The sequence below is a fragment of the Molossus molossus genome, unplaced genomic scaffold, assembly GCF_014108415.1.
Source record: "Molossus molossus isolate mMolMol1 unplaced genomic scaffold, mMolMol1.p scaffold_m16_p_7, whole genome shotgun sequence".
In the NCBI taxonomy this organism is placed as follows: domain Eukaryota; kingdom Metazoa; phylum Chordata; class Mammalia; order Chiroptera; family Molossidae; genus Molossus; species Molossus molossus.
In genome coordinates, this window is record NW_023425401.1 from 50,664,272 (window position 1) to 50,677,836 (window position 13,565).

Consider the following 13,565-nt stretch of genomic DNA (forward strand, 5'->3'; position numbering starts at 1 on the left):
ACCTATACAGCTGTTCTCAAAGAATTTCTAATATAAAACCTAAACTGTGGCATTAATATTCTTTGTGGACTCTGTGTGGTTGCATACCAAATGAACTATGTAATACTTACTTGTCATCATCCTTTCTCAATGGAATATTAAAATAAATAATCAAGCAAATCCCTACTGAGAAACATACCACAAATTAAAGCTGCTTTAGGCACAATTTTACGTGCTGCTTTTTGAGGAAAATCTATCCGTTCCTTTCATTGTGTAATTTAAATAAGTATAGGCTGCAAGTTTGAACAAGGTTGGATTCTCCCCCTTTATTTAAGATGACTTTTACATTTCTGTGTGTTGTGTGCACTTAAAGAAGTCATCCACATGTAATCACTAGGCCATCTGTGAATAGGAAAATTATAAATGTGCTAAATTTGCTGCATTTCTTCAGGTCTTAAACTTTTGTTAAAATGCTCCATAAATGGATCAAATTGACTGAAATTGTCTACATTTGAAAAGCAGGAGAGGGAGATAAGTCATGTTATAATGGTTTTATTCTTAATAGGAAAGGAATCAGTAAAATGTATGATGAAGTAAACACTAGAGAATACTGAAAAAAATATATCTTCACAGTTAATGAAGTAGTCAATATGACTAGTTTTATTTTGTTGAGTAGAAAAAATTATTTTTAAAAAGGAAAACACTGGCAAAAGTTTATGAACTTTGGACACCTCAAAATTTACTTTTTAAAAATCTAGATTTATTGTTCAAATTTCAATTAGGAATTTCACACTTGAAAAGTTTCACTATTATTTTTGTTGTGTTATCAAATAATTATTTTCTATAATTTATAAAAAAGGAAACAACAAGTTATATGATTTCTACATGATTATATAGAAAACTACATTAAGGAACAGGGTAATGACCAAGAATCTTTTTATTTTAGGTTGTTGGTATACTCAAAAGTTAAGAAGAAAAATTGTTTACTGACATTAACTTTTTGTTTGTGTTTTATTTAACTACAGTCCACAAGTGGTAAACCATGTGGAAAAATGATCTTTCAATACAAACTAAAGTTTCCTCCTTCATCTGCCTACTTCTATCTTCCTACTTCTATCCTCTGACCAAGCATTTACTACCCATCTTCAGTGTTGAAGGAAAGAAAAGACCTAGAAAGGAAAATGGTTTAGAACAAAGGCTGAAGGAATATGTAAAATGTCTTGTAGAAGATGTAAAGCAAAAAACGATGAATACAGAAGGCCTTCCCCAACTCAAGGTGACACAGTGGGGTCTCTGCCAGTCGTGCCGCCATTTCGACGGACGGTGCTGATTAAGTTGCCAAATGTTGAGAATGTGACAAATCTGGGAACGGCAATGAACAAGGCAATCTCATTCTTTCCTCTCGATGTGTCAAAATTCTCCATTCAAACACCTCTCTCATGAAATGAAAGCCAAAACCATTTCTTTCAACATAAAATTTTTAAGTTCTAGTGGGGCTGTGTAGTGATTGAGCCAGAAACTTCAAGGATACTCTTCAATCATTTTGAGTAAACAGAATCAGAGTCTACATAGTTCTGTCATGAAAGCAGCTCTTAGCATTTCTTCATTTTCAAAATATTTGAAAACATCTCAACTGATATCCCCCTAAAATAGTTTATAATCAATAATGGAAAATCACGCCTGGCCAGTGTGGCTCAGTGAATTGTACGTCGTTCCCTGGACTGAGAGGTTCTGGTTTGATTCCCAGTCAGGGCACATGCCCGGGTTGTGGGCTTGACCCCCAGCGGGGGGTGTGCAGGAGGCAGCCAGTTGATGTTTCTCTCTCACATCGATGTTTCTATCTCTCTCTCCTTTCCTCTCTCTCTAAAATATCAAGAAAAACATATATTTAAAAAAGAATAATGGAAAACCATGGCATATAATAAATCACATACAATCTGGTTATTATCTATAGAGAATTCACTGTTTGATTGTTGACTACGCACCTATTAAAAGAGATGCTGTGAGCAGTTTAGGGTCATATGGGCTCTTCCCACGGCCATTTTCAAAGTGTGAATCTTCCAGCTTAAAAATGTTGTCCTGTAGATAAGAAAAAGAAGGGTTGAATTTATTTATGACAAGAAGCATTTTAACATGCCAGTTAATCAGAGAGAGAGCGAGCATATTCATGCTCTTTATCAAGGGGTTTTTATCATTTGTATAAACTTTAGAGATGGTAAAATAACTCGAGTGAACTAAAACCTAGCTATTAGTAACTAAAAATCTACTTAGCTCAGTGATTTTTAGTAGCATTTAGCATGTTGCAAGTAATAATGTATAAATGAAATCTGAAGACAAGACACATCGTGATAAGAGTAGAAGGATCATTTTATCACATAGGTATGCCAAGAGCTACCCTAAGGGCTTTTGAAGAAAATAATTCTAGATTTAAATGACTCTTTTATTCCTTCACAAAGAGAAAAAAAAGCAATTCACTATGTTAGATTTCTAAAATAAAATGCTGTCTTGCTTTTCTTTACATTCCAGAAGGAAACACAAATAGTCACAGCAGTCACTCCCCCCACGCTTGTCACTCCCGCAACTCTGGGCTGACCTGCTCCTCCAGCACTTTTTTTTTTTTATCCTCACCCGAGGCTATTTTTCCTTTTTTTTTTTTTGTACAGATAGAGTGGGAGGGAGAGAGAGGGAGGGAGAGAGAGAGAAACATCGACGTGAAGGGACACATCGAGTGGCTGCCATCCGCACGACCAACCAGGGCCGGGGACAAACTGCAACGAGGTACGTGCCCTTAGCGGGAACCGAATCCGGGTCTCTCTGTACCACAGGCTGATGCTCTAACCGCTGAGCCAAACCGGCCAGGGCTCCTCCAGCACTTTTAAGTTACTCACACTGGAAGGTAGAAGGTACCTGACACTGTCCTTATCAATTTCTCAGAGTGAGAAATATAAACCTGTATGTTAGGGATGGTGTGCCTGGAGGTAGTAGCATTAGAACAACAAACACGCAGGTGACACATTTTTATCATTGGGAAGTATGCTCAATTGACCCAAGTATCTAGAAACTGGAGTGAACATTTGACTACTACAGAAATACGCACAAGTTCTCAGGTAGAAAGTATGCCACAAAGAACTGCAACAAAATCCTTACTAAGGAGGCAACTAAGTCATGCCTGAGACCCTGCCCTCAGAATGTGATCAGCTATTGCAACTTCTATGTGACAGTGAAGTAAAATGTGTGGGGGTGGGGGGATGTATTCTGAGCACTCTTTTCAGAACCAGGTGCACCAGGGAATAAATTAGGTCAGAATATGTATGCTTTTTCCAGGAGCACATTAACTTGTCCACAGGCTGAAATAAAATAGCTTCTTTGGCAATTTTTCTACTATTCACCTAGAAGTATTTTCTATCTTCTTAGAATAGTAAATGGTGTTCATTTATGGCCAATGGAACACTATTTAAAATTTAATATTTCTGATGGAGCTAATGGCAGAGTTTCAAATTATGACTTAAAACTCATTTGAGTTAGGGAGGAAGAGTGACATAAAAAGGAAAGCAACAGTGTTCTCCACTTTCATTACTGGGAGTGAGAATTACCGATTCCACACACTCGGTAATTGCTTATCCCCTAGCAATGATGGTTCTTTAGCTGGATTCTAAAATTTACACTGTGTGATAATTTATGGGGTTTCTCAGAATTGTGCGAACTTGGAGTGGGAAGGACAGTGATCCAGGAGCCGGGTCCAGGCGGGCCAGTGATTAGCTCTGGTTCTTTGGTGGCCTCTTAATGTCTTTGAGCCTCTGGTTCCAAAAAGTCAATACCGATAACTGACTTGTTTTGTTGTGAAAAGGTTTTAAAAATAAAATAAAGCCTTTTTAAAGCAGCAAAATGAAAAGCAATACAATTTATTATTTTCTATTACTACTGCTCATATCACCACTATAACAAAAGAATATGAAATTAAAAACATATTAACAATATTGACACTTTCCATAGCAATTTGAAAGAACTATTACTTAAAGACAGTTATATAAGTCACAAAATTACAAATTTGTTTAGAAATATAAATTTATCCCAGGCACTTAAATATCAAGATTATAATATAAAACTTATTGGCATATGATAATTTAAAAAAAAGCATAGACGAACCTCTTAAAAATATTTAAATGTATCTGGATAACAATTAGGACCCAATCCAAAAGAAATATGCCTAGTAAAAGATATATTCTCTACTGCCACAAATCATAAAAATATTATTGAAGTTTGTATATATGATTATTTATCACAGGTTAGAGGGGGTAGCAGGGAGAATTGGTGGTGTAGTTGACAACATTGTTATAAATGTTGTTATACATTTATTGTCCTCATAAGACATTTTCAAATACTGACCAAGATGGAAGAGCTATCCTTTGAAGTATGAGACACTTGATATCTGGGATCATATGTCCAAGTTAATAAGACAATGCAAGGTAGATGAGAAGTACTTCCTATCTTGTGTTTAGGATTTGATTTACAAAGTAGAAGATTAGACTTCATAGGAAAAAAAGTTAAGCATGTCAGTTATGGCTCAAGAGGAGAAGAAAATCTATCCTTCGTCATGGTGGGCCATAGGTTCAAAGCTGGCCTCCTTGTCCTGTCCTCTTCTTTTCCCTTTAAATGTAACTCATCCAAATTTCCGGGTAACTACCATATAATTCTTCCATATTTTTATATGATTCTATTGAAAGGTAAAGAATTAAATTTCCTTTCCAGCCTACTGAGTTGGGGGCCTGGAATAAATTTATTTGATTTCTGAATAGGGAATTAAAAGACATTTCTTACATACAAATATTTGTATTATAAAATTCATACCCATTACACATAGTAATGGGCTTCAACAGTGTTGAAATCAGACAGAGCTGGGTGTTATCCTTGGCTCTGCTTTTTATTAACTCTGGGCCTTAGGCAATCCCTACACCTTTCTGAACTCAGATTCCTCGTTTGTAAACAGAGTGTAAGAAAACCTCATAGGGTTTACACAAAGATTTACTGTAATAAAATATAAAAATAATATTTAGCATGCCTTTGAAAAATATTCATTAATTTCATTTTGTAGTATTTACAGTTGGCACAATGAAATCATTCTTTCCTATACTGATTGCTATATCTTATGCCATGGCCAAAATACCTGCCTATATTTTCATCAATGGAAATTAAGACATATGTATAAAATATATGTAAATGCTTTGGACACTGAAAATATATTGAAAATTGTTCTTTCCTGTATCAAGACATTATGAATATAATATGTATAAAAATTCTCAATTATTAAGTCTACCTTTTTAATGTAACTGATCAATTTAATGGGATGAATAAGAAGAGACACAAATATTGCTCTTTCTCTTATCTTGTGAGTTATTAGATATGTGAAGATAATAACCTATTGTAAAAGAACTCTGTTTTAATATAATCAATTATGAGTGTCCTATGTTGTCATGTGTAATGTGTCACACAGAAAAATGTCCAGCTGTACTTGTTAGGCATTTTGAAATCTTATTGCTACTCAATGATTTTCTGTTTTAAAGTGTATTGACTAGATGATATATGCAAATAAGACCAAAAAATCCTAAGAACAACTCACACAATTAAACTGCATAGTTTATATGTCTTACTTGGGCTGAAACAGTTTTCATTTTTAGAAATACATGAACAAAATCTAGCTGCATAGATTCTAATTGCTTTAGCAGATACTATGAGCATATCATATAAGTTATTGTACCAAATTTTATTACATGATTGCATCAGTTTTCAGCAACTATTTTTAGCTTTCAAGACCACTCTTTCCCCTTTGTCTTTTGGATTTCCTGAATGTTATTAGACTGTGGTGAGGTAAGGCATTAGAGGAAATAATAACTGTGTTAATGTCTAATCCGAAGTCTTATAAATTATAAACCATGGGTGACATCATGGCAATATATTTCCTAAATCTTAATCTTGTCCAAGTAATAAATTTAAGTAACAGAGTTGCAATTTTAGTTGGTTTATGTAACAATTAAAACATAAATGATATTTATACAAAAAAAGAAAAGAGTAGACAAATCCTACATCTACATGATAGAATGACCATTTTAGGTGGGGAACTATATAAAATTATGTCAAAATCAATACTTAGTATTTAAAAGTGTATACTATTTTATTTTTTCAAATATTTCTTCCTCCTATCATGCTCTTCACAAGAGACATCTCGTTTACCAGTTATACTGAATTATCAAGCACTCTCTGGTCATGCTATGCATTTTCTTATCTTTGCCAGAAACCTCCTCCTCCTCCCCCACCCACCCTCAGCTCTCAACTTGAGGGTGAACTTCCTTTCCTTTAAGGGTAAGTTCAAAAGTCACTTCCTAGAAGAAGTCTTCAGACATTCTACAGATATAATTTATTAGTTTCCTCTGTGCATATCCTAATTAACAATAGTACACAGGCGATGACTATACTGGGCAAAACTATTGACTTCAGCAAAGAAGGGATGTAACAGGATCTCATAGGAAATATTATGGCACACTGTACTTTGCCCAGAGGAGATTCTTTTGTGGATCCAATTCATCTGAAATTTATATTTCCTGAAAAGGTGACTCTGCGATCTATGTTATGCAACACTATAGTCATGAGCCACATGTGGCTACTTAATTTGCTTAGCTGAAATTAAAATGTCCATTCCTCAGTTACACTAGCTACAATTCAAGTGCTCAGTGGTCGCAGAGGCTTGTGAATACAACCCTGCAGGGATGCAAACATTTCCACTGTCATGGAGGTTCTGTTGGACAACAAAGCTCTAGACCCTGAATCTTATTCCCTTAACAAGAGAAAGTAGGATTAGAAACCAAAGGGCCTCCAGGGAGAGAAAACTTATCAGACCACAATCATAGAAGAAATTCATGAACTATATTAGGAATTGTACTAAAAACACTAGTTTAGTTTTTTATTTTCATTAACCATGGTTCATGCTAAGTAAACTTTAATGGCAATGCAGATGCACAAATACATCTGCATTTTTTTTGGTATGTCATTCTTTTTCAATTTGAATCACTTTTTTCTAATCAATGTTCACTAGATGCTCATCGATTTTCCTCAGAAGAAAAACTATCTCTGGAACCTGTTCATACTTTCTTTCTGTCATTTGTTACCTTCACCCTTGACACTCAATATTTCAGGTGTTCTGTTTTTCCTATTAAATTATTTTAAGGCCAGAAACAAATCTTATTCAATATATTTCTATCAATACTAAAATATAACTTGGCACAGGATAAATCACAATAAAGGAATCAATGAAAGAATGAGTGAATAAATGAGTGACTGTGTGACTAAGTGTAAGAGGCTCAATAGAAACACCGTATCCATGGAACAGCCAGGACATAGCCCAAGCTTCTAGGAGCTAATAATTTAAGGATGTGATGCAGATATAAATACGATTGTGCAGTAGATGTCATTCCACAAAATTCAAATACTAGGCCAACTTTTAAAGTGAATTTTAGGAAATATGATACTCTTTAACTTTTTTGTGTTATATATGTTACTATTAATATACTATTCATACTTGGTATATACTTCAAAGATGAGTTTACTTTTACTATAATAGATAAGTAATAAAACCTAATGACAAAGGGTATAACTACAGTCTCTTTGTTCTTATATCCCTCTTGCTCTTTAATTTTCATTGGGCCTTGTAATTCTTCTCTTATTATTAATATTAATCTTATTAATACATTACCCCTCATTAGAGCAGTATTCATTGGAATGTAAAGTTATCATAAGATTTATTATTTATTTTATTTTTTAACTTTATTGTTGAATGTGTTACAGATGTTCCTCATTTTCCCCTATTGACCCCCTCCTCCCCACTCCCACCCCCCTCCTGCCTTTCCCCACACTGTTGTCTGTGTCCATTGGTTATGCATATAAGTTCTTTGGTTTATTTCTTCCCACCCCCAAACCCCCCTTGCCTTTGAGGTTTGTCAGTCTAACAACCAATTTGTACTTCTTAATCCCTTCACCTTTTTCATCCATTCCCCCAAACCCCCTCCTATCTGGAAACCAACAAAGTATTCTCTGTGTCTATGAGAATGTTTCTATTCTGCTTGTTCATTTTATTTGTAGGTTCAATTGTCAATAGATATGTATTCATTGCCATTTTGTTTATATTTTTTATCTTTTTCTTCAAGAAGACCCTTCAACATTTCATATAATAATGGTTTGGTGGTGATGAACTCCTTTAGCTTTTCCTTGTCTGGGAAACTGTCTGTCCACCGATTCTAAATGATAGCATTGCAGGATAGAGGAATCTTGGTTGTAGGTTCTTCTTTTTCATCACTCTGAATATTTCTTGCCACTCCTTTCTTTTTTTTTTTTTTTTTATCTTCAACCGAGGACATTTTTTCATTTTTTATTCAGATAAAGTGGGGAGGGAGAGAGAGAGAAAGAAACATCGATGTGAAAGGGACACATCAAGTGGCTGCCACCCGCATGATCCAACCAGGGCCGGGGACAAACTGCAACCAAGGTACATGCCCTTAGCGGGAACTGAACCCGGGTCTCTCTGGACCGCAGGCCAATGCTCTAACCGCTGAGCCAAACTGGCCAGGGCTTGCCACTCCTTTCTGATCTGCAAAGTTTCTTTTGAGAAATCAGTTGACAGTTTTATGAGAATGCTGTTGTAGGTAACCAACTGCTTTTCTCTTGCTGCTTTTAAGATTTTCTCTTTGTCTTGAACCTTTTGCATTTTGATGATGATGTGTCTTGGTGTGAGCTTCTTGGGGTTCATCTTGTTTGGGACTCTCTGTGCTTCCTGGACTTGTATGTCTGTTTCCTTCACCAAGTTAGGGAAGTTTTCTGCCATCATTGTTTCAAATAGGTTTTCGATTTCTTGTTCTCTCTCCTCTCCTTCTGGCACCCCTAAGATGCGATGTTGGCACGCTTGAAGTTATCCCAGAGGCTCCTTACACTATCCTCATTTTTTTGGATTCTTTTTTTCTTTTTGCTGTTTTGATTGGGTGTTTTTTTGCTTCCTTCAATTGTTTGCTTCTTGGCTTTACCTACTCTACTGTTGAATCTGTGTAAATTATTCTTTATTTTAGTTAGTGCCTCCTTCATTTCTAACCATGCATTCTTCATTTCTGACTGGTCCCTTTTTATGCCTTTGAGGCCCTCACTAAGTTTGCTGAGGCCCTCACTAAGTTCATCCTTATAAGCAGTGTTAGGTTGAACTCAACATCTGTTAGGTTGCTTATCTCCATTTCACTTAGTTCTTTTCCTGGAGTTTTGTTCTGTTCTTTCATTTGGGACTTATTTCTTTGTCTCCTCAGTTTGGCTGCCTCCCTATGTTTGTTTCTGTGTATTACTTAACAAGAGGTATGGGGCTCGCTGAGACCAGATGCTACTTGTTTGAAAGAATTTAGGAAAACTTGATGCAGAATCCAAGACAGGCCAATCCTATGGTAAAGCAACTGGCAACAGCTTGGGTGGGCCTGAACATTGGGTGGGGTGGGGCGGGGCCTCAGGGAATCACCAGGGCGGGGCTACCAGTGTGAGCCAGATTGCTGGAGTCCCAGATATGGAGACTGTCTGCCACCCCAGGGAAGGACTAGCCAAAGGAACAAAGGCCTCTGACAGCATGTCTATCCAGGAGAAAGCTGCCTCTCCAGCCCTCACTTTAATCACAAACAATTCAGTTCTTCCCCTGTATGTCTCTGGTGCCTTTTGAGTTGCCTCCCCCATGCTGGAGCCTGGAGGGTGCGAGTCTGAGTAAGTCCGTGTGCAGGCCCTTTAAGAGGAGCTGCCTGGGGATCCCGCAGCTGCAGCCTCCGTCAGCCTCAGTTCCCGCTGGTTTTTCCAGTCAGAAGTCATGGGGATTCTCTTCCTGACACTGGGACCCTGAGCTGGGCGCCTGGTGTGGGACGAGAACCCCTCTGTCCTCAGGGAGGACCTTCCTAGCTGAGGTGTCCTTTTGATTTTTATCCGACACACGTGGGGGTGGGACCAGCCCGTCTGCCTCCGGCCCTCCTACCAGTCTGGATGTGGCTGCTGCTTTAATTCCGTAGTTGTAGGACTTCCATTCAGCTCGATTTCAGGCGGCTTTGAATGATGGTTGTTCTGTAGTTTTAACTTCAATGTGGCTGTGGGAGGACTCGATATCGCATTTACCTATGCCGCCCTCTTGACCGGAAGTCTCATAAGATTTATTTTTAGAACTTCAAAAATCTTTCTGATCAATGTAATCTCTCTCCTGTATATCCCATAATTACATTATAATTGGGTTACCTGATCAATTTTCACTTCTAAGATCTCTGGGATAAACCCAAATATAACAGCAAACTGGAGATGTTGCTTGAGCTTGCCAACTTTAATTTTCTACTTATCTAACTGCATAATTACTTATTGGTATTTTTGTCTTTATACTTATTTTAAAACTTTCTAATTTATATGTTTTCTGAAACATTAAAGTAAATGTTAATTGATGCAATAAATACATATTGAACTGTGACTATGTAAGAATTATGTTTGGAATATGAAGTGAAATATGTAATTTTTTAACTCAAGGAGCATACAAAAACACACAATGAAAATTATATAATGATAATACATATGATATTATATTTTTTATAAAGTCTTTGGTAGCTATTCCACTTACCATTGAACACATACAAAGTGCTAATGATGTCCTAGGACTTATTTCACTTAACATACAACATCCCTACTATTTTTATACCAGTTTTTATAGATGAGAAACTGAGACATTTCAAATATAATACTTAAAGTTGCAAAGCTACTACTTGATGGTGTAAGAATTAAATAACAACACTGTCTCTTCCTAAACCCATGTTGTTAATCATATAAAAATGTAGTTTACCATGAATGTCATGTGAGATGTTCCTGAAAATAGTAGAAACTATAAGCCACAAGAATTCAAAAATGGGAAGACATATTTTTCTATTTCAGCATATGAAAAAAGGCTTTATTGATTTAATCCTTGAAAGGTGTATTTTGTTGGGAGATGAGTCCATCTCTGAATACACTCGGTTGTGGGTATAGTCAGAGGAGCTCAGAGGAAGAAGACAGACAAAAGCAGGGAGGCAGATTATTCTATCAGGGGAAACAGCATGGACAAAAGCCCTTCAAAAATAAATATAATTCATATTTAAGATATAATATGAAATTTGGTTTAGACATTTATTAAGAGATAAGGCTGAATATAAATTTGGAATCAAACTGTGGAAAGTTTTCTGTGCCAGAATAAGCAATTTAGTCGGTATTTAGAAGGTGTCAGTGACACAGTGATAATTTTAGTCAGAGAACAATAGCATCAAAGAGGTGCAATGTTATGATGAGTCTGACAGTGATGTGTAGGATGGCTCAGAGACATACAAGCTTGGTGGCAGGAGAATTATTGCCGTAACCTGGAGAGGGAGAGAGTTTGGTCTTACACATGGTTTAAAGGAATTCTGCACGTTGTGACTTGGTCAGATCATTCAGCTTCTTAGCAGCTCATGTTTCTTAACTTCTGTTGCATCAGAATCCCTGCTGATATTCCAGCAAATCTATTAATTTTTTCCTCATGAAAATGAAAGCTAAGCATACATACACTATCTAAGCAATTTTAGGGTTTATTGATTTTTATGTAGTCATGGTAAGAGATTCCAAATTCGTTATCCTCCAGAGACCTTTTCATTTCTAGCATGATGTGATTCCATCTTCCTATCACTCTGACCTTGGACATTTGCTTTTGTTTTTCTTTGGCCCCCTCCTTGAACATAAAAATAGAGATTACCCAGATTTTTGAAACCCATTTTTATTTTCACTCTCTAAATACTAATATTTGGAATTCATTTATTTTTATAAATTCAGCTATTAAACTTCTGCCCTAATCCCTCTGCTATTGTAATCATTCAAACTTGGGTTTCCTGGCCTGGATGGAATCTGCTTATTTTCCATAGTCATTTCAAAATTAAGAGCTATTAAGTGTCCTTGGCTCTTCAAAAGAATATAGGAGCAATTATGAATAATAAACTTCAAATTTATACTGTCAGAAATAGTTATTTAACAATATGCATTGTGAGAAGATACAAAGGAAATGTAACCTGGTCTTTGTCAGTGAGAGCTGAGAAATTTTAAATATAATGCTATGTGAATAAAGCAAGTATAATTTTCTGTCCTGATTATAATGTATTAGCCCTGTCTTAGATTTAACCATGATTTTAGCCATAGCATATTAAAATTTTATATTTCCTTACAATGAAACAAACAAAAAATAATGCAAGTAAATGACTGTTGATTGAAAAAAAGAATCTTAGTAAAAAGTAAGTTAAAAGAAAAGCTATACCTGTAAAGGATTTTAGGTCTGAGTATATTAACAATAACTTCCTTTCATAATAACTAATAGCTTTGAGTATTTTTAGATGTACAATAATTATAATATTTGCTTTTAAATAAAAAGTAGTTGTTTGAAGCTAAAGTATTTAAAAGCAATAATTATAATCATTATACTTAACTATTGCTATGATTTTACTTTTAAATATATACTTTGGAAATAAAATTTTCCTCAGTAAGTATAACTACAAAGCCCACTACATCATAACTGTTGTGACAAAAATGTATTTTATCTATTAAATTAAATAACAAAAATACTCCAGTTATATAAAATATAGTCCAGTTTAATATTCACGATACATATGATCAATCTCTAGTTATATCTTTGCAGACTTTTAAAACTGAATACATTTTTTGTTTCTGAGGAATTCTTAGGATCCAAAGTGGAAATAAGAATAATATTATCATGGTAGATATCATTCCCATAAAGTTCACCTACAGTTTGAACCTACGTAGAGAAGGTTGGCCCCTGGCTTCATTGATTTCAATTTCTATTGTGTCTGTTCAAACATTGTTTAGTAAGAACAGTGGAAACCTTACCTCTGAAATTGGTCTCCAGAGATTATATGGCTTTTCTCTGACCCAGAATTTTCCTGTTATTTGACTTTTAAGGTAGATGTGGGAAAAATATTATTGTTTATGAATTATGAAATCTAGAGTCTATGACCCAGTGTGTAATTTATTGATTGTATGTTTTAAAACAAGTTTTTAAAATCACTGAAGTGTCAATAGTCTTATCTATGAAATGAAAACAAAGCACAGAATTGCCTCAAAGATTAAATATCATAATGTATACTAACAGGAAAACATACTTTTGCCATATAGAAATTTAGTTTATTATCACTTTAATCATCATAAATACACTATCAGTGATACATCTCTGCTATGGTAGCATGTTGATAACTCATTTTTATGATAATAATAGCTAATATCTGTTAATCATCCACCAGCTAAGTGCTTTGTCGGTATTTACTTTTTTTATCTTTACACTATGTCTTGCAATAGAATGATTGATCGTCCTAACTTTTCAGAAGAAGTAAGACGGAGAAAGAAAAGACATGCGTTAGCTCACACAGCTAGTATGTAGCAGAGCCAGGAAATCTGTTTCGAGGAATTATAGAAATCTAATTTTCATGCATTTTATTTACACAACCATGTTACTTTATAAACACATACCACATATATAGTGT

At 35.3% G+C, this 13,565-nt stretch overlaps 1 protein-coding gene across 1 annotated transcript in view; it reads right to left on the bottom strand.

Annotated features, from left to right (window-relative positions):
- Positions 1 to 13,565, bottom strand: part of SEMA3A (semaphorin 3A) — a 324,915-nt gene that overhangs the window by 90,577 nt on the left and 220,773 nt on the right. The window contains exon 6 of the mRNA XM_036246639.1: positions 1,965 to 2,058. Within this exon, the coding sequence (XP_036102532.1) occupies positions 1,965 to 2,058 (94 nt within the window). The remainder of the gene's footprint in view (positions 1 to 1,964; positions 2,059 to 13,565) is intronic.